This window comes from Haemorhous mexicanus, chromosome 3, assembly GCF_027477595.1.
Source record: "Haemorhous mexicanus isolate bHaeMex1 chromosome 3, bHaeMex1.pri, whole genome shotgun sequence".
Taxonomy (NCBI): domain Eukaryota; kingdom Metazoa; phylum Chordata; class Aves; order Passeriformes; family Fringillidae; genus Haemorhous; species Haemorhous mexicanus.
In genome coordinates this window covers 110,696,807-110,722,903 of record NC_082343.1, presented here as the reverse complement: position 1 = coordinate 110,722,903, position 26,097 = coordinate 110,696,807, and the positions used below count along the sequence as shown (strand labels likewise).

Below are 26,097 nucleotides of genomic sequence, written 5' to 3'. Positions count from 1 at the left end.
TATGCATTTTTCCTGCATTATTTGTATCAACGCGTTCCCATAACAGAACGTCTGTGTGACTCTGTTCAAACCATTTAATAGTGAGATGCCTTGAATTGCAAAGCCACATTGAGAGGCTGGATAAAGTAGCTGTGTAAGTGAAACACCGTGAGCGCATCAATTTGTCAATTTATGGACAGCGCTACCGCCTCTCATTCAGCCTTCCCTCATGGTTTGGATATGCTGCCTTTAACTGGCTTGCAACATTATTTTGACTGACTAATGGTTTGGCTACAGCTTCACTCAATTTTAGATCAAATACGAAAAGCTACCTATACCCAGTGCAGATGCCAGCCAACGCTCTGTTTACAAGCTACAGTCACAAAGTCAAAACAAATTCTGGATGTTCAAAATGGAGCCATCTGCACAGAATAAACATGAAAAATGTGAAACATTTTATGTAAATGTACATTACTGCCTAGGAACAGTTGGTTCAGCTTCCACCCAGGCTGCCTGGTTGAGAACAGGAGGACTGACAGAGTTTGTGACACCTATTTACATTCGATGCCATATGACTCACCATGCCGTAGACTCAGAGGTATGACGTATATTTAAGCTTTGTGCTCCAAAAGGGCACTGAAATAAATGATTAACATTTAAAATAAAGACACACTTAGAACTGTTATTTGTGATCTTTCCCTGGACAAGTGGGACTTGGTATGTAATTTTTCCCTTTTTCCTCTCCAAGGCTCACCTGTGAGTCTACTGCCACTACCTGCTTCTCCCAGTAGGAGACAGCAGGAAGGAGCTGGCTCCATAATATAACCTCAATTTTGTTCATATTTCATTCAGAATCAATCTTTAAGAAATAGGAGAACACACTCATTCTGGCAGTGTAAGAAAAAAAAATGTTGTCTTTGACTATCTATGGCTCAGGGTTTCATACAACTCAGAGATCTAATTCTCATCCACTAAAAGCAAGTGTTTGAGCTGACAGGAGCCTGCAGGATTGCTGGCAGCAGGGAGGAGCTCCAGCTCCACCCTGGACTGAGGAAACTGAAGCCCATGTTTTGGGGCTGGTCCTTCCCTGCATGGACCAAAGCAATGGCCTGTCCCATCACCCAGCTGCCTCTTGGCCTCTCCACCCCAACACCTTCCCAGGATTTGCCCTATCAGCTCAACATGCTGATCTTGCTGGCTTGTTTTCATAATTAGGAATATAAATGCTTACCCTAAAGTAATTGTGTTCCCACTATAAATGAGCTACATATTTTCTACTAAGATAGACAGGACAATAAAATAATCAAATTAAATTGCTTTGTTCCCTGGACAGTATTTAGGACTCCAGAAAATAGGAAATCCAAGATTTTCATGTAAGATGAAGCACTTAACCAAAGAAAAGCTACTTCTTTTTATCTCTGTCAAATTATTTTGATTACCAAAGAAAGGACTCCAGACTGGGGTAGACAGCTTCTCATGAGGCTTAAGAGTCTGTTAGCTGTGTGCTCATTAGAAACTGCTGCTCAAGTCGACACAATTTAGACTGAACATCTTGTTTATTGTGGAACTTTAACTTTTTACTTTAATCCTTACAGCACTGAAACTTCAGACACAGAAGAGAGTGCAATGACGCTGCATTTTAACTGTCCACTATCTGATTTTTTTATCGTCTTCAGAGTGATTAATGGTTCAAAGCCAATATGTCTATGTATCTTGGGAGAAGAAGAAAAGAAACGTTGTTATATTATAGCCAGCCTTCAGCTATGTACAAATCAGACTCAGCACTCTACATGGCAAGTTGTATTTCGCACTGAGTATCTTGATTTATCGCAATTATGGGTTCATGAGATATAGAAGTTTAGATGCTCAAACATACAACATATATTTCCACAACATGAACCAAAAAACACGTGCATACTGAGGTAATAGGTTATTTACAGAGTTATACAAGTTTATGCAGCTGCAAGGTAATCAATCATGTAAATGATGACAGGAAGGGGCATTTATAGAGCAACATCATTGCAATATGTATGTCATAAGTCACTGAATGTTTTATTAAACAGGATTAAAAAAAAAAATACACCCCAGCATTGTTTCTCTTTTGGAATTGTTTTATCAGCTCAAAATGTATTAACTTGCAAATCTCTGCCTTCGTTACTCTATCTTGTAGATAAACATTATCTTTGAGCCTCAGTCACTATCCATCTGTCTCATGAGAGAAAAAAACATGTACTGTAATGGTTCTATTGTATGATTACAATAAAGAACTAGTAAAATCACAAGATTAAATAAATTACATTGTTTAAACACAGGCTTGCAAATTCAGGAAAATTTACCTGCCCAACAAATCCATTTGCTCACTTTTTATTGGGATGTTGATACAAATAATGTTCCTTGTTCCAGGCAAACAAAATCTGGCAAGACTAGTGTAACTTATTAGGGTCAAATGCTGCCAGTTTGCACCTGCTCTATCAGAAGAAAATCAGGAAAATTAATGGCTGTGAGCTCGGGCACGCACCAGCAGCTCCTGCTAATTCACCATCACAGAAATGATCATTACAAACCAAGATGAGCAACGGGATTAAGAGCAAACGCTTTTGTTCTCAGACAACATGGCCAGAATAAAATAAAGCAAACAAAAGAGCCACATTTCCTATATAACCTTAATGTCATTCACTGATGGAACACAATCTAAATGCTTGGCCAGGACCATTTCTAAAGGCAGGATCAGCGGCAGCCTGTAACGCTATGGTATCGGGGATCACAGTCAGAGGCATGAATCTGGCTCCCTGCTGAGATTTAAGAAAGAAGATGACGAGTTTGAAGATGCTGGCTTAAACGACTGGCAAGTGAATGAAGAAGTGAATAGCAAGTGCCCTTGGAAGAACAGTGTTTCATGACCTGGACTCTTCCTAGGGACTGAGAATAGACTGCATCTCACAAGGTACTAGTGGAGATGCAAAAAAACTGGGACAACTTATTAATAGTGTGGGATCTACCTTGTTTGCAGGTATCTCTGGCAGCCTAATTCAGTGGCAAAACAACCTGGGTGAGAGCTACTATTTGTTAAAGGTAAATAAAAGATGCAAGCAGGTTCTGGGGGATTATATAGGAAGGAAGATTAAAAGTAAGTTGACAGAATAAAAAATTTATTCTCATCAACCTTAAAGCTCAAGCCCTTACCCAACTCCTATCTGATTTCTTTTAATGATATTTATTACACCATCAAAAACCAGCTTAGCAGAGAGCTGGCATGCAGCTAATAAATCTATTTCTTAGGAATGTGGTGAAATTTATACAAGTAATTATCTAGGTAGTCTATCCAAGACTCTTTCTCATCATTGCAATGTCTAGAGGGAAAACAATAATAAAATAATGATAACCACCATTATTATTTATTACTACTACTATGATTATGGCAGTGCCCAAGGATCCCAATCAGCATTACAGTAATTAGAATTAATTCTGTCAGGCACTGGTTCTTTCTCCTTCAGCTACAGGGTGTTGCTAGTGCTCTTCTACAGTATTTATAAATCCAGAGACACCCATGAATGACAGGCATGAAGCACCTCACCTATGGCCACAGTATAGGCAGGAAAGGGCATGTGGCTCTTCTCACCCCATCAGTCCCTGCCCATCCACCCTGCAGAACTGCTCTGAGTATTTCAGACACTGAAGCTCAGCACTGTGCAAGCAAAAAGAGGGAACCGCAATCAGATATGATCATAAACTAGTCATATTAATTCAAATTCATTATCCCAATCCAGCAGTGGCTCATCCTTGATGATATAAATGAAAGGAGTGAACTACTGATCCCTGGAGCAACCTATAAGCAAGTTGGAGATTTGATTACCCTCATTTTAGCGCAAGACTGGCTTTTGGAATTGCCCCAAAAATGACAGTTTTCAAGAATATGGCTCCTGTTTCTATGCCATGGAAGATTTTTTTTCTGTTGTCTTTGATTAGTTTTTTTTGAACTGCACCTTTTTAGATAACTGTTCTCTTTCACCCCTGAATTTTAACAAGAGTTAAGCCTAGGCAGGGCTGTGAGATATAAGTAAACACAGGTAGGTCACTCCCACTGGCATCTTGAGACATGTTGCATGACAGCTGGGTGGCTCGTGGATGGGTAGAGCTGGAGCAACAGAGGTGATCAGTCTGTCATTCCTTGGGTAAGATTTGCAGAATTTGTGGTTGAGTCTAGAAATTACGGGAGCAAGAAGACTCAGCTACAGTAAACAGAGATGCTGTCAGCGAGGGAGAGGAGTGAGAGGTTCAGGGATCTGCTCGGTGCCTCAACAGCTGCCATCACAGGGCAGAATTTTACAGGCAGAAGATTAATTTCTGTGCTGCATCTCAAGGCTTGAAAAGAAGCTCTTCTGTCCTCCTTGCCAGGGTTTCTCTTCAGAGTAGGGCACATTGCTCTGCCCCTCCTTGCAGAGTGGCATCCAGCCCAAGCCCCTCACCCTCTGAATCCACAGCCATGCGTGCGGGGCTGGAAAGAGCCAGGCTGTGACACCTGCGATGGGTTTTGTGGCAGCACAGAACACCACTGAATATTTGTAAAGTGCCATTCACTTATGTAGAACACCATACATTTTTGCCTGATGAAAACACGTTTTCCAAGGCCTGGCAGCTGAGAAATTTGAAGCCCAGCAGGGAGCTCTGAGGGGCAGGCAGGCGGCTGCCTGGGCAGGCAGAACGAGCGCAGCGCTCATGGAAATAGGCCACCGAGAGCAGGGGGCTTGTCCCATGCCAAGATCTTGTGCCCAACACACAGCAATTATCACTGCCTTGTTTAAGAGAAAAACCTTGTCCACAGCACAATTTACACCTGTCCCCTTGCAGTAAAGGGTGAAGGATATTTTACACTCCCATGCGACATCCCATTCTCATGGTTTAAATGGTTTAACAGAAACCCCCGGAGGTCTGTCTCTAGGCACAAGGGACCTCTCCTGGCATCAGAAACAAATATTGTATCTTTAACTCCCTATTTCTCTGTTTTCAACTACATGCTATAGTTCGTTTCCACATTCATTCTGTTCTACAATGGAGCTGAAGTATGCAGATGTGGAAGGCTGCTTGCTTCTCTCCCAGAGTTAAAAGCAAGACTCTTAATAAGCAGGAAAACATGAAGGGGTCACTAAGAGTAGATTTTTCTTTCATCCTGCTGTTTCTCATTTTGGGCTTTTTAGAATGTAAACACAAACCAGACAGTCTGTTTTCCAGACACCTAAACGCTTATGCAGGTTTGTCAGCCTGTTTCAGATGGATAGTGGCAGGTTTCTCTGTTGTGCATCCAAATGCTCCCTTTCCACACAATGGTGTAAAATGCAGAATGACATCTTCGTCTTCTGTGTAGGTGTAAAGCAAGAGGAATTTGGTCTTCTCACCCTAAATGCTTTACTTCTCCTGCCCTGCCTTCAAGCCCTCAGAGAGTACTTTAGAAAAAAAAAATCAAAAATCTGAAGACTTGAGAAAAAGGCAGGGTATTATGGAAAAGCAATTTGGCCATGAAGTCACTGGGTCTGCTTTGTAGGAAAAGAAGGATGAACACAGCCGGGCCAGATTACAATGCATCCAAAATACTGCTTCTTGTGACAGAATTTCTTTGTACATAAGACTTACGACTCTATGCCAGTGGAATCAGACACCCAAGATGACTTAAAGATTACAATGCATCATTAAAATCTAATCTTGAAAAGATAAAGCTTGTAGGACAAGATCTGTGTATCTTTAGCAACTGACCAGAGAGAAATCTTCTTGTAAAAGCTTCCTTTTACAAAAGCAAGCATTTTGGCCAAGAAGAGACTTTTATGTCAAGTGCTTCCTTTTAATAATGTCATATTTGGTAAAGATTCCAGCACTCTGGGTTAAGAAGAAGAAAGCAGCAAATTAAAATGTTCCGGTGAAACATTTTTTTGTTACGGAAATATCAGAAATTCCATTTATTCAGCAGCTGCATTTGTCTATCCCAAATACAGCTGGAAATAAAAAAGATGGCTCTTCACGGGATTTTCCATTCGTTCTTTCCTCCTTCTACACACCCCCACACCCACCTTCCACTATTTCTTCTAGGGCAGATACAAAGCCAGAGCTGATTTCCTTCCTCCCCAAAGAATGTTTTAAATAAGAAAATCTGTGCTCTGCAAGAGGCACATTTTTGGAGATGTGTTTTTTGACGGATCTGGATCTGTTTCTTTTTTTTTTTCCTGTGTACAGATATAAGCATAAATATGTGCCATTAAGAAAACCACTAGTTTCCATAAGAAATAATTCATGTCCTTTTAGTCAACTATGATTCAGGCTAGGTGACTGGTATTTCTCTCTGGGTCATGAAAAATAAGCACTTCAGAAGGCAAATCGTGCTATTTATTGTGAGATGGGATGTATCATCCTACATACATTCCCATCTTTCCTCCCAGCTGCACAGAAGTTTAGACAGCCAGCTTAGGCTGGACCCCCGAGGAAAGCAATGGTACACCCATCATAAGTTCACTGTCTATGCAAATCACCCTCTCCTTTATAGGAAAGGGGGATGGCCTCCTCCTTTGCCTCTTCTCTTAGACACCTATTTTGCAGGGAGAGGCCTTGCCTCTTGGAAAGGTCTGTGTCCCTCTCTGCAGACTGCAGTAACAGTCAAGAAGGTGAGGTTAGACTCAACCTGTCTTAGATGCCAGCCTTGCACCTAAATGTTGGTTAGCTAACACACGACATACAAGACATAAGCACCTTTCATTGGTCCAGGGGCCCTGCCTGCACACAGGAACCAAAATTAGGAGAAAAAGATCCTTCAGGAAGCCTTAAAAGTTTTCCTTTTTATTGTCTGTATCATAAATTAAGCCCTTGTTTTGAGATGGTTGATTCCATGAGTAGCAAAGTCAAACAGGCTGGAGTCAATGTGGTTGGCAGTGCACTCAAAATATGTAAGATGGCCTTTAGGGGACAGTGCCCCAACCCAGCTGCTGTTTATCATCCATGTTCTCCTGAAGCCCTATACTGCTGTAGTCCTGTATGGATCCTCACCCTTCCCCCGAATCTCACCTTTTGCCCTTCGTGGGCACAGTGATATGGAATGGGTATCAGGAATATTTCACACCTGCTGTTCCTAATACACATGATCCTTTTCTGCACTAAAAAGGGCTGAGATTGTTTTCCATGGTCAACTGCTGTTGGGAGGGAGATGAACACCAAGTCCTGCAATAGGCTTGAGTGCTGTGCAGCTTCTGACAGGGATGACCTGCTTCCAAAACAAGTGCCTGGTATGGTGCTGAGCTCAGGCTCAGGACTGGATTAAACCAAGCTCAAAAGGGCTCATATATTTAAAGATAAATCACATGGAATGGAGAATTTTCTGGATGAGGAGCAGAATGCTCAGCACAGGATTAGCCATTTTCTGAGAAACTAAAGGGTTTTCAAAATGCACTCTCATTACCAAATTTGTTTTGTAAATAACTTTGCAATTGTTTTGGACAATCAAACCTGGCTATCATCTTTTTATCAGTGCAATAAAAACAACATATTTTCTTCCCTGCTATGACTAATTCTCATCAAATAGCCTTCCTGAAGATGAGCAATAACTCTAGTTCTATTATGTTTTTTTTATCTGTATTTTGGTTTTATTTTGAGAAGGAAATAATTGATCTTATTTGATTTTGAACATTTCTCTTTTATTCTTTTGAGACACTACTTGCTATTCTACCATCAGATACCAACTTGAACACACAGTGAATCAATGGCAGAATATGAGGTTAATAATAACCAGCCTGTGGCAAATAATAAGCTGAGGTAAATACTCTGAAAGATTCTATTTCTGCATGTTTCTATAGAGGTACATAGCACCTTCATGAATAGATCATATTCTCATTGATGTTTCAGGTGACACATCGGTGCCTGTGGATGGAATGACACTAGGGTTTAACCCTGGCTTGCACTGATTGAAATGGCCTTTCTATTATGTTTAATATAAAGAGATCTCTTTTATTCTTTAAGAAAAACTGCCATTTCTTGTTTTGATTTCTACAATAACACAAGGAGTGCAATATAAATCACAAAAAGCTTTAAGTGCTGCCTCAAAGGAGCTGCTAACAAATATCATAGAGGATTCTAGATGTATTTTATCTGTAAACATTCTAACTCCATGAACTATAATGATTGTGTATTATTAAGGGCATGATCCCACAAAAAATTGAGTGCCTCTTGCAATCTGAGCCCTTGACTTCCATGGGGTTTCATAAAGGACAAGGCTTTACACTGCAAACATCCTACAAAAAGCAAATCTTTAGAAATTCCACCCCATGGCCCTGAGTTTATTGTCTCGCAAAGACACATTTGCTCAGTTTACAGGTGAATATTTATTTTTCTCACCTGACAGTTTTGCAAACTCAACTTGACAACAAGCTGAATTTTTTCTTATTCAAGCATCATCATCAGTAATAAAGGCATTTTTGCCTTGGATACACCTGTGCAACTCCATTAGGCTCCATCAAGGTTACATGTGTGCAACTGAGGTTATATATGGAAAGCAACTGGGATGGAGAGACCTGATGGTGGACACAAATCGACCTCTGGAATATTTATTGCTGCTGATGATGTGAAAGAAGGCAAAAAGTGGTGAGTTTAGCAAACAGTCTAAACCTTCCACTATTTTTTTCTTGTAATGCATGCAAGCCTTATGTGGGCAGCTGAAATACAATACGTGCTGAAAACTAGCTTTTGAAAGCAAATTGGCTTTTGCTTTCACAAAATCTAGGAATTCAATTTTTTATATTGTTTTCACTAAGTTCATTACAGAGCAGTGCTCAATCTAACGTAGACCTCCATTTAATAACTAAATAATAAAGCAGTAAGATTTGTCAGTATGCTTCTAGAAATAGATACTGCCTGGTGACTTCTGCACACAAGCAGATGTCTTCACAACAAAATCCAAATGACAGTCATTGGGCAGTCAGTGATTTGGTTTCTGTAAGTTGGTTCTATAATTTTTCTTTTCCTGTAGACTCTACTCCTTATCACCCTGAAAAGCATATACTGTAGCCTTAACGATTAAATAATAATGAGCAGACAGAAGAGAAAGGACAGGAGAGATCTGGCATAGCTACTGCTAGCAATCATTAGATTTACAGAGGGGAAAAGACATGCTTCCTAGGCCAACATATTTTTTATGAATAATTGATAAGGCAGTCAGTACAGTTATATCATAGAAATGTAATATATATCCATAATTATAGAACCAGCTTTGTGCAAAAGGACACAATACACTGAAAGGAGATACCAGCCAATATGCCATCCTGAAATAAAATACAGTCACTATTGTGTTAGTTGGCAAAATTTAAATACAGGATTTGAAGCAAGCAAAATGTTCTTTAATCCCATTTTATAGCACAGTCCAGGCTCAGTCTGCTCAGGAAAATACTGCAAGGCAAAATCAGCAGCTGCATTAATTTGCTGATGATTGAGAGAAAAATGAAAGTTATCCTTGTGTTTTTTGTCTCCCTACTTGCTACTCTAACTTACTAATAATACGAGAGTACCAAATTATTCCTATGCAAGTATATGAAGCATACAAATTGAAAAATCAATGTAATGGAAAAAAAAGATTATCATGCACTGTTTAGAATCAATCAGCTAGAAACAGAGGGGGGAAAATGCGAAGGTGGAGACATGATGTTTAGAAAATGTACATACTGTACCTACCCTAAGCTGAAGTGTTTGTGTGAAAAAGCTACTGTTAGTCCAACATGCAGACCGAGCTACATTTTTTTTCCTAGAGAAATTAATCACTTGTCTTTTCTTCTTTTAAAAGTCCCCAAATAATAAAAATATCAATCCCTTCGCCCATAAAAGCCACACAAAAGCATGTAACAAAGATTTCAGGGTGAAGGGATTACAGTACTCCAAATGCTTTATTTGCACGATGTCTCAGCACCGTTCACCTGAATGCTGATGGCTTTCTGCAGCCTGAAGCACAGACTTTTGTCGTGTGTGACAGAGTCCCTTGCAAACATTGACAGCAGCAGTTTTTAGTTGTGGACTGAATCACCATTAGCAGTGGAGTTTAAATCTTAGATCTCTCAGTGGTGGAACACTTTCTTCGGCCAAAACCAGCCTCTACTCATCAGAAATAATTACACTGTACGAGTCAGATGTGTAACAAATGGATCTGAGCCTCAGTTTGGAAATACATTCAGAGGAGGTGGAAAGAATGGCTACTGGCTCTGTGACAGGAGATTCAATCTTCATAAACCTGCAAGAGAGGGGAGGAAAAAAAAGCGACACAAATGCGCCCTACAAAAGAACAGAGCAGATCACAGCTGGAAGGAAGGCAAACCTTTTAATCAGGTCCTTGAAATACAAGCTGCAGGAAGCTAGAACATTTTGGTGGACTTCAAACTCTTTGCCTTCAACAATAATTTTCAGGTCTGTAAACTCTTTCGCTCTGCGTTGCTGGTTCAACTCCTTCAACATTTCTGCAGAACAGAGAAGACAGACAGTGCCAGGGTTCCCATTAAGAGTTTTTTTATTTTTACTTTTTAATTTTCATTTTTTTTTGTAAAGAAGTAGAGAAACAGGAAACAATTGATATTTTTGTTGGTAAGACTGGCTCAACACAGACAGTCAGAAGTTACGAACATAACATATTAAAAAAAAAGAAAAAGAAAAAAGCAGGAACCAGTAGGTCTAAACAATTGAAATATATATACACAGAAAAAAAAAAGCAAAAATAATTCCTAAATTTGGAAGGGTTAAAAATGAAAATAAAATATTTCAGCATTAGCAAATCAGAAACACAGAGAATGCATTATCACAGAAAAGATAAAATAATTTGTTATAATCAAAATCAAGAGCTAATGAATTTCTATCCAAATGGAAATAAGTTTTGAACATACTAGAGTAGTATTAGTAAAAATGGTATTATGATGCAGTATGAACTGGATATGGGTCAAAATAATAAAACCACAAGACCTGCAAAAATAACTTATCCTTAACATAGTAAAAATGTGTTAAGCCTCTCAGTTAACATAAAAATTGCACTTCTAAATAATATATAAATTACAGTGCATATAAAATTAGTTAAATTATCAATGCACCTTGCAATATACCTCAGCTATATAGACTACAATTGAATATGTTTCAGAATTAGCTTTAAAGCATCCTTATGATAAAAAGAAATCTCATGCAGAGAATAAATTACTGCCTTTTATAGCAATTCCTATTTTTTGCACTCCAAGGATTTTTACCATCACAGCATTTTTATTTTTTAGCCTTCAATGGCTTCATTTACAGCAACAATCAACTTTCACACATCATGAAAGAATCATAATGATTAAAATAACCTATGAAAGTGTTTCCGTCCTGCAATAAAGCACCTACCTTGTGTGATGTCTCCTTTTACAGAGCCTATTGGTGCTAATGGAATGAAAAGGTAGCATGCCATGTCTCCATGTGGGGATGTGAACTACTAGGCAACCTACATGTTTTATATGCTGCCTGGACTTTTAAGGCTAAGACTTCCCTCCAACTTTGCAGACTAAAGTGGCTATCAAGATGAATAATATACTTTTCACCTGGGCAATAGCCTGGTGGTTCAGAAGCCAGTGATCAAGATGACAGAAGAGCTGATTTTAAATACTAAAGGACTTTGGGTTTATTTTATGTTTGCAATAGGTCAAGGTTCTCATTTCCTCAGTGTAACACCCTGAACACATTCCTCTTCAGACAGATCTGTAAATCAACAACAGTTCCTTACATGGAGTCCTTACACGAAGTAAAAGGGACCTCAAGGGTCTGTATCTCTAACTGTGCTCAAGGCTACTGAAAGGCTTGAGCAAGAGCTGCCAAAGCATGGACAAAGGGTCTCACGGTGAAACCCAGACCCAAATAATCCCTGTGCTCCCCTGCTTCCCCAAGGAAACTCAACAGGAATCATTTCAGTCAAGCACCAGTGTTAAACGACACAAAAGCATGCAAATATACAACTGTTTCATGAAAAGAAATTGAAGCTCTCCCAAGCCCCAACATCTGTGGTGCATATTTTTCAGGCCTAAGTAAATAAATGTCACCTTGCACATTTATGTCTATTTAATGGAAACACAGTAGTGTCTGAAAGGCTAATTATTCTATGCTGAAATGGGTCAGTGCTCTCCAGAGAGCAAGCAGATCATTAGAGAGGGCACAGAAATAACAGCAGGCTTTTGTCAGATCTATAATAGGGGAAAATAAACCACTTTGTCCTGTGGGTGCTGTAGCAGGGACTATTTTTAACAAATTCAGCTGAGGTAAAGCACAATGATACATTTTGAGCAAAACCTAAAATGGATCTGAATGTTCACTCCAGTTCAGGGGAGTCTCAAGCTTTTGCTGGAGGTGTGTTGCCTGAAGTCTCACTGCACAAGGAACACTTTGGGCCTCAGCTAAAGATCAAGAATGGTTTGGGCACAAGGGGTGTTGTACTTGGTTGAGGGCCAAAGTGACTGAGGTCTCTGGTTTCACAGAACAGCACCAGGTGCTTTATCAGTTGCATATACTTATGGAGGAAGCATTTTTCTGTCCCTTTTCTCATACGAACAATTTTTCCCCCCATTCTCTGTCATGGTCCATTTTCCCACTTTCATTTACAGCAACGACATTTTCCTCACATCAATTTTCTATCATTTCATGTCTTAAAGACTGTTACTTTTCTCTCTAAACTTTCTGATACTCTCTCCCCTTTTCAAATTTACCCGACCACAGTCCTTGACCCCCATTTGCACTTTTCCTAAGTTCCTATTCAAGTTCCATTTCTCTTGTATTTGTGACTTTAGAACCTTCCTTGCAGAGGCCTTTCAGGACAAGGGCTCCAACCATGAAGATTACCCTTACAAAGGGTCAATCTCCACATCACCTCATTCCATCTCCCTCTTTTAAAGCTCATGATCAATTATTACAGTGTTCAAAGGGCACAACTGTATGAATAGCACCTGCACAGATGGATCCTGTGCGAGAGGAGAGGAGAGGAGAGGAGAGGAGAGGAGAGGAGAGGAGAGGAGAGGAGAGGAGAGGAGAGGAGAGGAGAGGAGAGGAGAGGAGAGGAGAGGAGAGGAGAGGAGAGGAGAGGAGAGGAGAGGAGAGGAGAGGAGAGGAGAGGAGAGGAGAGGAGAGGAGAGGAGAGGAGAGGAGAGGAGAGGAGAGGAGAGGAGAGGAGAGGAGAGGAGAGGAGAGGAGAGGAGAGGTGTACTCTTTAATGGGCTGGGGGTTTTAGGAAGTGAGCTCAGGGTAAGTAGATCAGTATAGACCATCCTTGAACTCCTGACTGTGGCCAAGATTACTGAAAAACAAGACACAAAGCTCAGCCACAATACCTATTGATGCTGTGCCTCTCTGTGCTGTCTCCAGTATTGTGAGAGCTGGTTTGAGCATCTAATTCCCCAAGCAGCTCCCATAGGTAATGGGCTCATTATTTGGACTTGCTGAACGCCCTTTAATTACAGTCAGTTGTGGGCACAGCTTCTATCTGTGCTCTTTACACACTTGAATGTGCTTTATGCTGCATGGATTCATTAAGGGATGCAAACCAGAAAACAGGTCTGGAGTAGTGATGCAATTTGGCTCACAAAAACCCAGAAACCAGAATAAGTTCTACTCAGAAACCAAAGCTCCTTTTTTTCCTACAGACATTTGCAGGCTGTGATTCCCTCCTTGTTCCCCTAAATTGTTATAGTGCTGCCCACAGAGAGATGCCTATGAACTGTCCTGAATTTTTGCAGCTCGGTATCTGAACTAGAAAGAGGAGAGGCAGGTAGAGAGGAGAAGGAAGTCAGGAGACCGCATTGATTCATCGATCTTCCTCGCTCAGGCTCCTTTGTATTACTAAATAACTAGCAGGCATTAGTATTGGACACAAGGTTATATCAGAATGGGCCCTCATTCTCAGAGAATTTGTAATGCTCACACTGTGCTTAGCCAGGCATTAATGATTTATGAGGACTCAGGATGAGTTGCAAAACAAATTTTTTCACCAGGTAATAATGCCTGCCGATGAGTTGTAAAAGAAGAGACAACACAGTGCAGTCCTGGCAGTGAAAAATGACCTCAGCTGTCTCCTGCTAGGCCCTCTTCTGGGCTCCTCCTAATTTTCAGCATTTCCTCAAACAAATGGAATTTCCTGAAACCTTCAAAACGGGATGTGCTGGGAATTTCCTACTGGATTATTTATTCCTCTCATTTCTTTGTTCTTATGAACTTTGTTGTCTTTGTTTGGTGGGTTTTTTCCCTCATTTGACTATTTGTTTTATTAAGAGATCCAGGCAAAAATGAAGCGCAAGGACAGTTGAAGTGCAGAGTTTCAGCAGGATGAGCACTGATGTTTCTTCTCCTCAGGGAATCACAGCCACTGCTCTACCCTAGTGCAAGGGATTTTTCCTTCCTGACAGGTGCGCACACACACACACACACACACACACACACACACACACGCACACACGCACACACTGGAATGAGATTTCGAAACCAAGCCAGTCCTTTCTGTCCCCTTCTTCACTAGTAATGCTTAATCATTCTCAGTGAAAGACTGGTTGAATACTTTCTTCATAAAGAACTGCACAAGAGACACCCCAAAATTACATGAGCTACATACTGGCTGAACCTAAAGGGGACTTGACCTGAAACCTGCAACTGAACATCTCTGTGGAGCAATTTCTGTCTTGCCATTATCATTGCTTGGGGGCATTTAATATAATTATATTGAGAGTTGCAGAGACATTATAGGTCAGAAGGTGTAAGTGACTTTCCTCAGGTCAGAAACAGAGCCAGGAAGAACTCAGAAGTTTTGATTCTTGATCCCCAGATTCAGCCATCATACCACATTTTCTCCCTCTAATTAATAGACAAATTACAAATTAAACGAAAGAGCCCACAAGCTTTGGATCAAATACAGGACCAAGCACAACTGTGTAACAGTGTAGATCAAATAAAGGGAAAAGAAATTATATAGTATTTTTTAATTACTTAAATTCAGAAATAAAAAATGAACAAGGAACTTATTCCCAAAGTTTATTTATTCAGTATTTTAAGCACAGTGAAGACTGGATACTTAAAGACCCTCTCTAAAGCACATTCCCATAGCACAATGGAAGCTCTCAGGTTTCTTTCCATTTTTAATAAAGTACTCTACTTAAATTCTAGTAGATAAAGCTTTAAAAGAGTGCAGAAAGGACTAAAATATAATGAGCTACAAAATATGGAAGAATCATTTTTACAAACAGCTTTTAAAACAATTTACTTGGGGAAACTAACCTTCTATGAAACTGCAAAGGGCAATTGATGAAACATCACTAATTATTCTAGTGAGGAACGTGCAAGAGACCAGTTCTTGCTCACACAGCCTCATGCTTTCATGATTGGGACAGAAAACGTGGGAAAGCCAAGAAAAGTTACCAGGAGGAAAATCCAATTACATTCTTCCCTTAATAAGTATGGAGATTAATTCCCAAGGTTATGCTCTAGTTATGCAAAACAAAAATTTTAACCATTAAGTGCCAGCACTGTCCACACTTGCTTATTTTTATATTGGTAGAGTAGGGGTAGATACAAGAAACTAAATCATGAAGCAGAAGATTTAGAAGTCAAACAGGAGCTGTGAGTGACAGGAAGGAGTTGAGCGTGGTGAACCCTTCCCACATGAACCACACAAGAACTCGGGATTTTTTGCCACTCTGACAAGTCCTGCTCCTCACCACAACATCCACAGACACACAGAGAACCCCAAAGGCTGCAGAGTACCCCAAAACCTACTGAACATACCCTTGTGCTGTTGATACATGGCTTAGAGCAGCTGCAGAGGTAACAGCTCCATGCCCAGCAGCCTCATAAGGCCAAGCTGATGAAGTTAAGCAGACACACTTGGCACTGCCGTGGCTGATGTTGCTCTCCACTCCTCCAGACACCCTGACCTGGCAGACCAGGATGAACATCATCCACCCCTCAAGGTCTCCCATGATGTTCAGGATGAGGGTTAGTTATTTCCCAGTTGACAAATACAAAAACCAGCTACATCATATTCTTGTGAAGACAAGCATACACCTCTGGAGAACAGCTTTTTACTTGGGACTGAGGGTAAGAAATAGGTCCTCTAATCTCTTTTGGCCTGAAAGGAGAAGTGAAAGGGAAATGAGTGAAGCCTGGTGAGAATCACTATCAGATGAGGATGTTTAAGGTCATAGAATAGCCTGAGTTGGAAGGGACCCACAAAGACCATTGAGTCTAATTCCCGGCCCTGCACAGGGCAGCCCCAAGAATCACACCATGTGCCTGAGACCATTGTCTGAACATTTCTTGAGCTCTGTCAGGCTTGCTGCTGTGACCACTGCCCTGGAAAGCCTGTTCCAGTGCCCAACCACTCTCTGGGGAAGAACCCCTGTGATCTTCAGTTTCCTTCCAGGACCCTGAAGATTATACATCCAGTTACCTGGACTGTCTCTTCAGTTGAACAGAGACAGCACCTGTCTCAGGCACAACCCAACCAGTTCTGTGTGCTTGGACATGTAGGATGTATTGTCTCTCCCCAGGGATTACTAAGGCAGATTAAATAATTGGGATGAGACAGTAATTTCTTTTTCTTTTGCAGAAGGTCAGAACTAATCTGTTGCAAATAAATACTTCCACCTTTTTTTTCTTAGTGGATCTCAATTTCAGTTGAACTTCTTTTCCAAGAGCAGAAGGAGAGGGGGGTGTAAGAAAGCTGGGACTGCCTGTGCAAGGATCCTTTATCAGAGAGATGGGGGAGGCAGACAAACAGTGAAGTACTCTCACTCTGTACTGTACTGCAAACAGTCAAGGCTGCTAAAGGCTTGGGATGGAGGTGCAAAATACTGTCTGCATGATACTGGTGTGCCCAGTCCTCCTCTCACAGTCTCTATGCATTATGGAGTTTCCACAGGACACCATCCTGCATCCAAGGCACACGAAAATGCTTGACTGATTCTGGCTATCTCCTGCACATTTTGCTTTCCTAAGCCCTTAAGTCAGATAAAATGAACTGAGAAAAGCTCAATACTAAACATGTGCGTGGCAAGGCTGTGCCCTGACGAGCCTGTGCTACCCAGCTACACAACCTGGTGAAGATGGAGCATATGCTGATGGAGAGGTATCACTGCTGGCACAGCTACACCAGCCCCTGAACAAAGGCAACGAGAGTCATCTTCTGCTGGGTTTTGTCAGCACAGCAATGTGAAATGCAAGGTGTGAAGTTGTCATACTCCAAGCTGGTACAGCCATGGCAGTAGGACTTTGCAGTGCAGACCAACCTGTCTAGATCTTGGCTGTGTTGACACTGTTAGACACCTGTGCTGCTAAAGAAAACAGTAACAGATGCTGGAGAGTTGGGAAATATTTTTAAATTCTGCTGAACAACACGTATGTGGTTGTATATGATAATTCTACTCAAATGATTGTTGGCAATGAGATGCCCTGTTGTGCTAAATAATTTTTTGTCGTTCACATAGGCAAATTCTTCTCACCTTATGATGAGAAAGGGTCAATAAAGTCAGCTGTGGTGATTATTCACTTGAGGAAGACAACTGCAGCCCTATGTGTAAATGGAACCTTTCTAAACATACTGAAAATTCAGGGAAGTCACCATATCATGTTTTGAAACTAATTTTCAGGCTATTATCATCACTGGAACTGACATTAGGAGGTACCTCAAGGCTGCCTTCACATATTACACAGTTGGTATTTCCCTCTATTAGGCCATAGAACAATTTCAACATACTTTCTGATAATATTCAGAGACGAACTACACCCTAAATCTCTAGGGAAAAAAAAAGCTTTAGATGCAACTTTAGAGAGATTTTGGTACCACAGTTATGCATTAAAATAATAAAAAAAGGAGTCTAGGGGCTAGAATACCTTTGCTGCTTTGATTTATGAGGTAAAGTCTTCTATGGTATCCATGCCTGCTAATTTATAATCAAACAGGGTTACAAATGCACAGTGAGCATATGTGAGCGGGTTTGAAATGAACTGCATTTATATTACATATATGGATGCAAAGAATGAGAAAAGAATATGGTGACAATTTGATCTCTCTCATTTTCCAACACACACTGTGATCCATGTAAGGAAAGGCAGTAAGACCAAAGGACCAAGCATAAAAATACCCACTGAGATGTTGAGATAAAAATGTAGCTTCCTATATCAGGGTCTGCTGGGGTTTTTTTTCAGGATTCACCCCTGAATAAATACAAAGTTGGCTGCAGCCTGTTCTATATTGGCCAAGGCAAACAAAGCCCAGGAGATCCCAGCAAACTGCCAGTCAGGTCCCCGCTCCACATATAACATGCCACTATGTCAGTTAGCACTGTAACTTGATTTCCAGGCAGACAATAATTTTCTCTGGAGACAAAATGAGAGAGACAGGCAGAAAGAGAAGGAAAAGAAAAAAACCTGTGGGCACTGGAAATGCAGAATAGCCCAGATGCAAAGGGAAATTTAGTTCTGATTGTTTTATTTACCAGGAGGCAGACCTGAATATCAATCCACACTTAAGGGAAGGCTGAAATATTTATTATTATGTGGCCTGGGACGGATTTGGTATTATCCTAATTGCTTGTAGCAGAAGACTAAGGGATAGCTTTTGGGCCTTTTTGATCTCTGTATGTAGTGCAAGGCATTAGCTAAACGTTTCCCAGTTTTGAAGGCTTTGAACAAGCAGCACCCATCTGTGAAACTGATGGTGTGATCACCAACAGTCTCCTGACACAGCAGCACCAGTGAAACACTGACCAGTTTTGGTGCCAGTTGTGTGTTAACAGCAGCCACAGGCACATCTGTACCACCAGCCAGAAAAAAAAACCATGCGTGTTCCAAAAGGCAAAAAAAAAAAAAAAGAAAAGACAGGCTTCTGAAAATAAATCAATGATGTATCCAGAGCAAATTGCATCTATTAGAGCAGAAAACCCCAACCCCAAGATACCACAGCTCTAAGGTATAACACCTGACAATCAAAGACTTCAAAGCACTTAGCATACATTAATTAGCAAGGACGAGGCTGCTCCTCTGCCCATTTAAACAAAGCAGAGCTGCCCAGCTTCAACAGGGGTAGGGCTTAGTCTTTTCATGGAATGTATGCAAGTGTAATCAACATAAATCTTTGAAATACATTTTTACTAGACAGTGGTAATGCACATATTTTCTAACATTCACATACTGCTGTACAGGATGCCTTATGAAAGCAAATAAAAGCATTCAGATCTTGGGCACTGAAATTTCACCCTTTCAGAAGACATTATACATCACCTATAAATAACAAAGTATCAAATCTCAGTATTTAGGCCTATATACTCTGTGAATGGTTTACTACCAGCCATGTGTTATGCACTGGGTTAAATGCATGGATTATACTGTATACTGTCCAGGAACACTGGACAGTATTTCTTGGTCCAGTGGACATCTCATATCATAGAGAACTGTTTTTCTGGTGTGTCCTCACAATAACTCTTAGTGATTCATTACACTATCAGAACAGATAAGTGTAATCAAATACTGCAAAATAATTTTTAAAAAATTAAAAAAAAAAGAGAAAATTATGCTCTCTGTCAAACCTAGGGCCTCCCTGGGGTATTCTGCAATCCAACAACTCCACTTCAGCAACTGGTTCCCTGGTGTAGCTTCAGCAGGTGTGGGGTCTGCAATCATGACTATTCATAACAACAGAAGTTATTGTAGTAGTTAAATACAGGGCTGTTAACTTACCTAAGAATCATAAATGACTAGAGGTTTGGAAAAAAAATGATAAATGAGCTAGTTTTTGGGCCCCCTTGAGCTTTAAGAACATGGTATTTTATGTTAAAAAAGCCATAATTTGTGTCAAGATTTCGCCTGAACATCATCTTACTTACAAGAATTTCAAATCTCTACATCCTATCTGTCCTGAAGATGAGAAAAACTTTTAATTGTTTTTTCTCGCCTACATTTGAAAACATTGTAAAGTTTTCAAAGTCTAACACTATTGTAGCTGTTTATGCAACATTTTGCAAAATGTCCTCACTTCTGCCTAACTAATGTTTTCCTGTAACAAGGTAAAATCTTGATTTTTAAGCCTTTATTTTTAAGCAAACTTCTTGGAAGGTATTTCTATTATTATTAAGTATTTTTGTATAAATCCTAGTAAAGTCACTTCCTAGTATCCAAGCCTGAGCAGGGGGTTTGTACAGTATGGCAAGAGAATATGAGCCATAACTAGCTGATAATGTAAGAAACCATTTAACTGCAAATGTTGTTTCTATTCATAGAGAATTAAATTATCAGGATGTGCTTAAGTAGCTGCCTTACCAAACTCAGAATAAAAAAAAAAGAAACACTTTTAAGAAGTCGGTTGAGATTAAAGGACACAGATTTATTTAATGAGTATTAAAATTTATGGGCTCTCTAAGAATTAAGCAAGGTTATAAAGACTGTTTTGAGAGCGGAATGGCTTTCACATAATGAAGATGGTTGATAAGACTTGGCTAAAACATTTCGGAAACAAACGAAAACAAAGGAACACCTCAGAAAACATGGTGATTAAGTCAAAATTTCAACTGCGAAGGCAATATACAAATTTCACAATCATTTCATAATCCGAAAATGCTACTCAAACCAACCCGCAAAGGTGCTGAACCTATGAAAGGATGACAACAGGCAATTTTGAATCTAGACAAGCATGAAAGAAGCATGTTTTTCTCCTTCTGTGTAGTTATGGCAACAGAGAGATATAAAACCCCTCCTAACTGAACAAGGGCTTTTTTCCTCTCTCTGCTCCCATCCGCAACTTTACAGCTGTCACCACAAGTCATCCCGCTCGCTCCGGCACGCCAGCAGGCAGCGAGCCGGCATCTGAGCGAGCAGAGAACAAAAGAGGCTGCAACACAGCTCCAGTTCAAATGACAGCCTCACCAGGGCTCCAGCCCGCACTGGGAAGACAAAGTTATAAAGTTTCAAAAAAGAATTGAAGTGAATTTCTTCTCTGGATGTCCTAGTGGGAAATCAAAGATCTATTTTAATTTAAGGTACTTGCAGCTTTTCTCGCTAATGACCGAAATATCTAGAACAAGAGCTGCCCAACAGCAGTTTGCAGGTTTACAGGGGTCCATAAAGCCACTTGCACTGATCTCAAAAGCCACATACACAGGAAAGCATTTACTGTTTCCACTTTTGAATGTGGGCATTAAAGATAGTGAAATGTAAGAAATGTGGAGGGCTGGGAGGTATCTTTGAAAACTATTGTTGAAACCATGAGGATTCTGGATAGGGATATGTTACAGCTTTAGGCAAACAGAAAATAACAGGATTTAATTTAGACAGAAGATTCTTGATGGGAATTTATAGATGTTCATCGATGGGCTACTTCACTAATCTGTGACACACAAAACCAGAACCTACAACCAAGTTAGAGGAGGGCTTCCTCTGAGGTCCTCAGAAAGGGCAGCCTCAAACTCAGTGATGAAAGCTCCAAAAAGTAACATACAGGATTGGAAATGAAATAACAACCTCTTATTGTCTGCGGCCTTTTGAATTTTTATTTTGCATTCCTCAGGAACAGAACAGTTAGTGATCATTTACTTTGTCTTCAGTGATGCATTGCCCTATGACACAGTAGAACCTGGTGTCTCTAATCAGTGTGTGCTGTGTGTCTGAATCAGTTTCAGGGGAGGTAATTATAGATTCATTCCTTTTTTCTCATGTCTCCAAACCATATATTTATACACAGACACACAGACACACACATAATGAAAATGGTGATACTTTTACTTAAGTATGTGGCAATAGCAGTTTATGTGTACAAATTAACAACCCTGGGAACAACCTCATTAAAAATCTACGGCCAAACTTCAAGGGCTTTGTGATTCCACCTCTCGTGTACTTGCCCTCCCCGCTCTGACAGCAGAAGGCCAACATGTATTGAAGAAGAACAAACATCTACCTGTGCAAAAGCTGCCCTTTATGTTTCACATGAAATGTCAATATTTCAAAAGCTGGTTTTGTCTTTCCAAGTACCTGTGACCCTTTCAATGGACTGCAGATTTCATGGACAGAGTTTTAAAAATGAAAAGAGTTTTTAATTTTTTTTTTTCCCCTTTGTATGCACATTTTTACTTTGCTGTAGAAAATGTCATTAATAGTGACAATATGGCACAACTGTCAAGTCTCACAGCGCTGACGTCTTTAGGTTAGTTTGGAAATGGTTTTCCTAGGTCATTATTTTTAATTAATACAACGAATTAGTATATTTTTATTCAAAATGTCAAACTGTTTTAATCATAACACAAATATGAAACATTGACCTAGAAAATAGGAGGTTTTTATAGTACTAAATAGCAACAACATAATTAAAAGCATGACATTCTAAAATGAAAACAGTGTATTTGACCATTTTACATCTTAATGAACTATCATATCAACTTGCTATTTAAATTTCATTAAACTGGATAACAAATATAAAATACATTCTGAAACAACATCATTTCTCATAACAAATTCTGGAAATATGTACCTTGTTAATGATGGTTAAATGACTTTTCTAATTAGTGTGGTTTGGAAAAAACTGATTAAAATGGCATTTTACAGGAAAAAATATTTTCAAGGACAATTTATTTCACTGAAGACACTGTCAATACTCCATCAAGCAGTACCTACTTTGCCATAATCAGAGCTTGCTTCAGCCGTGCGGCTGTGCAGTGTCTTGTGGAGTTAAAGTGACACAAAGCCTTTTAAAGTGACACTGAGTATTTCCCAGTTCCAAACCAACACACCCTCCCAACCCCTCCAACCGAGAGCAGATTTTGGTCCCCATGGCTGTACTATATAATAATTACAGTTATAGAGACACACTTTTGCAATACCACTAAGGAAACACTGTTTCTTGATTTCATGATTTTTAATATTAATTTTCTAGTCAACTTCTGTCTTGGCTTTTGTTTAGTCTTCCTTTTTTTCTTTAACTATTACACTTCTATTCTTCAGCTCCTTCTTATACACTTGTGATTTTCTCCTAGCAATAATTTTAAAAGTAGTAATATATCATTGAGAATGTGATTAAGATAATTCAGTGCATTCCTAAGGACACCAAATTGCTCAGCTGAAGTGTAATTTGGGTAGGCTGCAACTTATTTTTAAAGATTCATAATGCTGTAAATGAAAAATAAAACTGAAGGTGAAGCAGCACATCTGGGGTCCTTGTCTGCAAGAACTCTGAGAAATTAAAAAAAAAACTCAACAAAACCACAGAAGATGTAGATTAAAATTTTCAAAATGCCTAAATAATGTCTGAATCTGGAACTTACCAGCTCTTGAAAATTTAACCTACCTGTAATTTGTCACAGAGACAAATAATGATTTCTCTTGAAATAACAGGATCAAACTGCTTTTGACTAACTGAAGTAATATCAAAGGTTAAAAAGATAGAGCAGGAAGGCAAGAACCTACTCTGTAAAACAGCCATTCATCAGAGCTTCAAATCTCTGCTTGTTCTCCAGGGAACAACAGCCTGCAATGTCAACTTCACATAAAAGCAAGATCCAAGTTCCCTTTTGTAGGGGACTATATCATTCAAATCATACAAATTTTACATCATTTTCACAACAATCTTTAATACCGATTCAAGTAAAAGAAGTCAAAGTTCAGAACTCTGGAAGTTTGGAAGTGCAAACTCTAGCTATTATGCTTTTGTTCCTCTGTGGTTGATGGACTCAAGAAATAGTTCAAACCATTATTTTGTGGTCCTTAGTATTCATTGTATAAATGAGAAAAATTAATATAACTCTTTAAAAACAACTGTACGGTACTGAATAGAGCTTCAGGAAGGAAAAAAAAAGACATTCAATGAAGGACTCATTTTGAATCTACTTGAGGAGCAATCTTTTCAAGTTCTTTTTAAAAGCAAAAAAGCACTTATTTGGTGGTGCACTGAAACAATGCCTTCCTTTTACCCAAAAGTTAGGAAGCAACAAAGATTTCCAGTGGGATGAACTTCTAAAAAAAGTTTGTTTTTTTTTTTAACTAGTAAGCTAGCTGATATAGATTTGTTTGGAATCTACTGACAAACAAGGCTGCTGATTATATTTTTGGGCTACTTTCTTTTATTTTTCTTGGAAGAAGGCAGCCAAGTAGACTTAGAGGCAAAATTCAGATGAACAAAGCTAGGAGTAAACCTAGTGAAAAGACATCTTGGAGCAGAATAACCATAAATAAAGTAAAACTGTAAAGCAAGGAAAAAAAAAAAAAAGAAAAAGAGAGGACATGGAGTTTTGAAGGCTCGTGCCAAGCCATAGAAAAGGGAAGGCATGCTTTTAAGCACCAAAGGTAGAGGTCAACACTATAAGGAAAATCTGACTCTATTAACTGTGCAAAGCATAGCTGTTTCAGGACTGTGCCAGTGGCAGAAATCAGGCTGCAAATGATCAAAGAGGCTGTTTTATGTTGTAAAAAAAACCATACTACCTCACATACACATAGTAAAAATGATCCAGGAACCTTAACAGTTATTCTGGAGTTAAATCCTTGTGAACCAGGCTAACTCTAAAATAATGCAACTGTGAGAGATCTTTAAAAGTTACAGAACTTGCTAAGTGACAGGTATGACGAGAGAAACCCTCTGCTACTTTGGACCTTCCTCAAAGAGACGCTTTTCCTCCCATGAAAACAGAGTTATAACTATGCAGATGTGGCAGATGTTAGTATATGAATATTTATAAATCCAGAGGATATTATGTTCTACCTCACCAGGCATGTTAATATTTGAATAGATTAATCAAAGCACTGAGTTCACAAAACAAACTGCCCCCTCACCTCCTCCGAGATGGAAGTGGTTTGTACTCTGGATGTGATGCTCGAGGTACCCAGCCCCAGAGCTCGTGCCTGTATCACCTCACAGGGCACTTGCAGACCTTGCAAGGGAGTGTAGGGCAGCAACACTGGATTTCCAAAGGAGCCAGGGCACGACAGAACCACAGCCCAACAGAGTGTGGTGATGTGTGGGCATCGCTAGCTCAAGGCTGAACTCAGGCTGGTCTGGTAGGGCTGTGCCTGAGCTTACAGCTCATCCCTCTGGGAATGACTTCCAGCATCCCCAACAGATCACAGGGGTAACTAGCCTGCACTAGGACCTGTAATAACAAAGGCCTCATGGCACAGTACAGCACAGTTTGACCCAATGTCTTCAGTCTCCTTGAACTCAATTGCACTGAGTCACCCCCACTGGCACCTAAACCCAAACACTACACATGGCCCCAAGCATTAGCCATGATGGGTTGGGTGGAAACTTCACCATTAAACCTGAAATGCATTTTTTCATGGAACTATAAAAAAAATTAGGGTTTGTATGAATGGCAACAACACAACAAAACATTTTTAACCAGAACTGAACTAAGTTTCTTTTATAGAAACGTTATGTATGTGTCCACACACACACGGAAGGCACTGACATTACTGTGGGAGGAATCAAAATGGCACTAAAGCAAGACTACAACTCAAATTGCTTTTTGTGCCTTAAAAGCCAGCAGAGGAGAACAATGTTCTGTACATGCCTATTCATTTCTACTAGACTGGAACGTAGCACACCTTTTGCCCTTTTATCAATTTCCTATGTACTTTGTACACATGAAATTGATAAACACATGTACTTGTATTTTCAAGTCTATCATTTCACATATACACTATACATGCACTGGCAATGTATAGTGTTAACTCTGTCATATTTTCCAGTATTAATGGTATCCCATGTAGATAAATGTTTTTAATATGAATCACAGTGGTCCTTCACTGATAGAAAAATAATGGCATCATCTTTATTAAAATATTTTTTCTTTTTTTTTTAAATGAGAAGAGGGCTATTCTTTGAAAATCTGGAAAAAATAAGGAAAACATCTGAGTAGGTTGTCTTTTCTGAAGGCTGTGAAAAGCTAGAAAGATCTTTGAAGTGTCAGCTTTGACAGTTGTTTCAGTCCACCTCTGTTTGCACTGCAGCAGACAGCTGAGGATTGCTCTCCTCACCAGTCCCTCAGGTAGAGGACAGGAGAGCACTCCTCAAAATACTGCTTATTAAAATTAAATAAAGATAAACACACTTGCATATTTTTACAGAGGGTACATATTTTGGGCTGA

At 39.7% G+C, this 26,097-nt stretch overlaps 1 protein-coding gene across 4 annotated transcripts in view; it reads right to left on the bottom strand.

Annotated features, from left to right (window-relative positions):
* The window catches only part of KLHL29 (kelch like family member 29), a 388,396-nt gene that overhangs the window by 62,293 nt on the left and 300,006 nt on the right, over positions 1 to 26,097 (bottom strand). For all 4 annotated transcript variants that reach the window (XM_059842958.1, XM_059842956.1, XM_059842959.1 and 1 more), the window contains one exon: positions 10,310 to 10,448. In XM_059842958.1, coding sequence (XP_059698941.1) covers positions 10,310 to 10,448 — 139 coding nt within the window. The remainder of the gene's footprint in view (positions 1 to 10,309; positions 10,449 to 26,097) is intronic.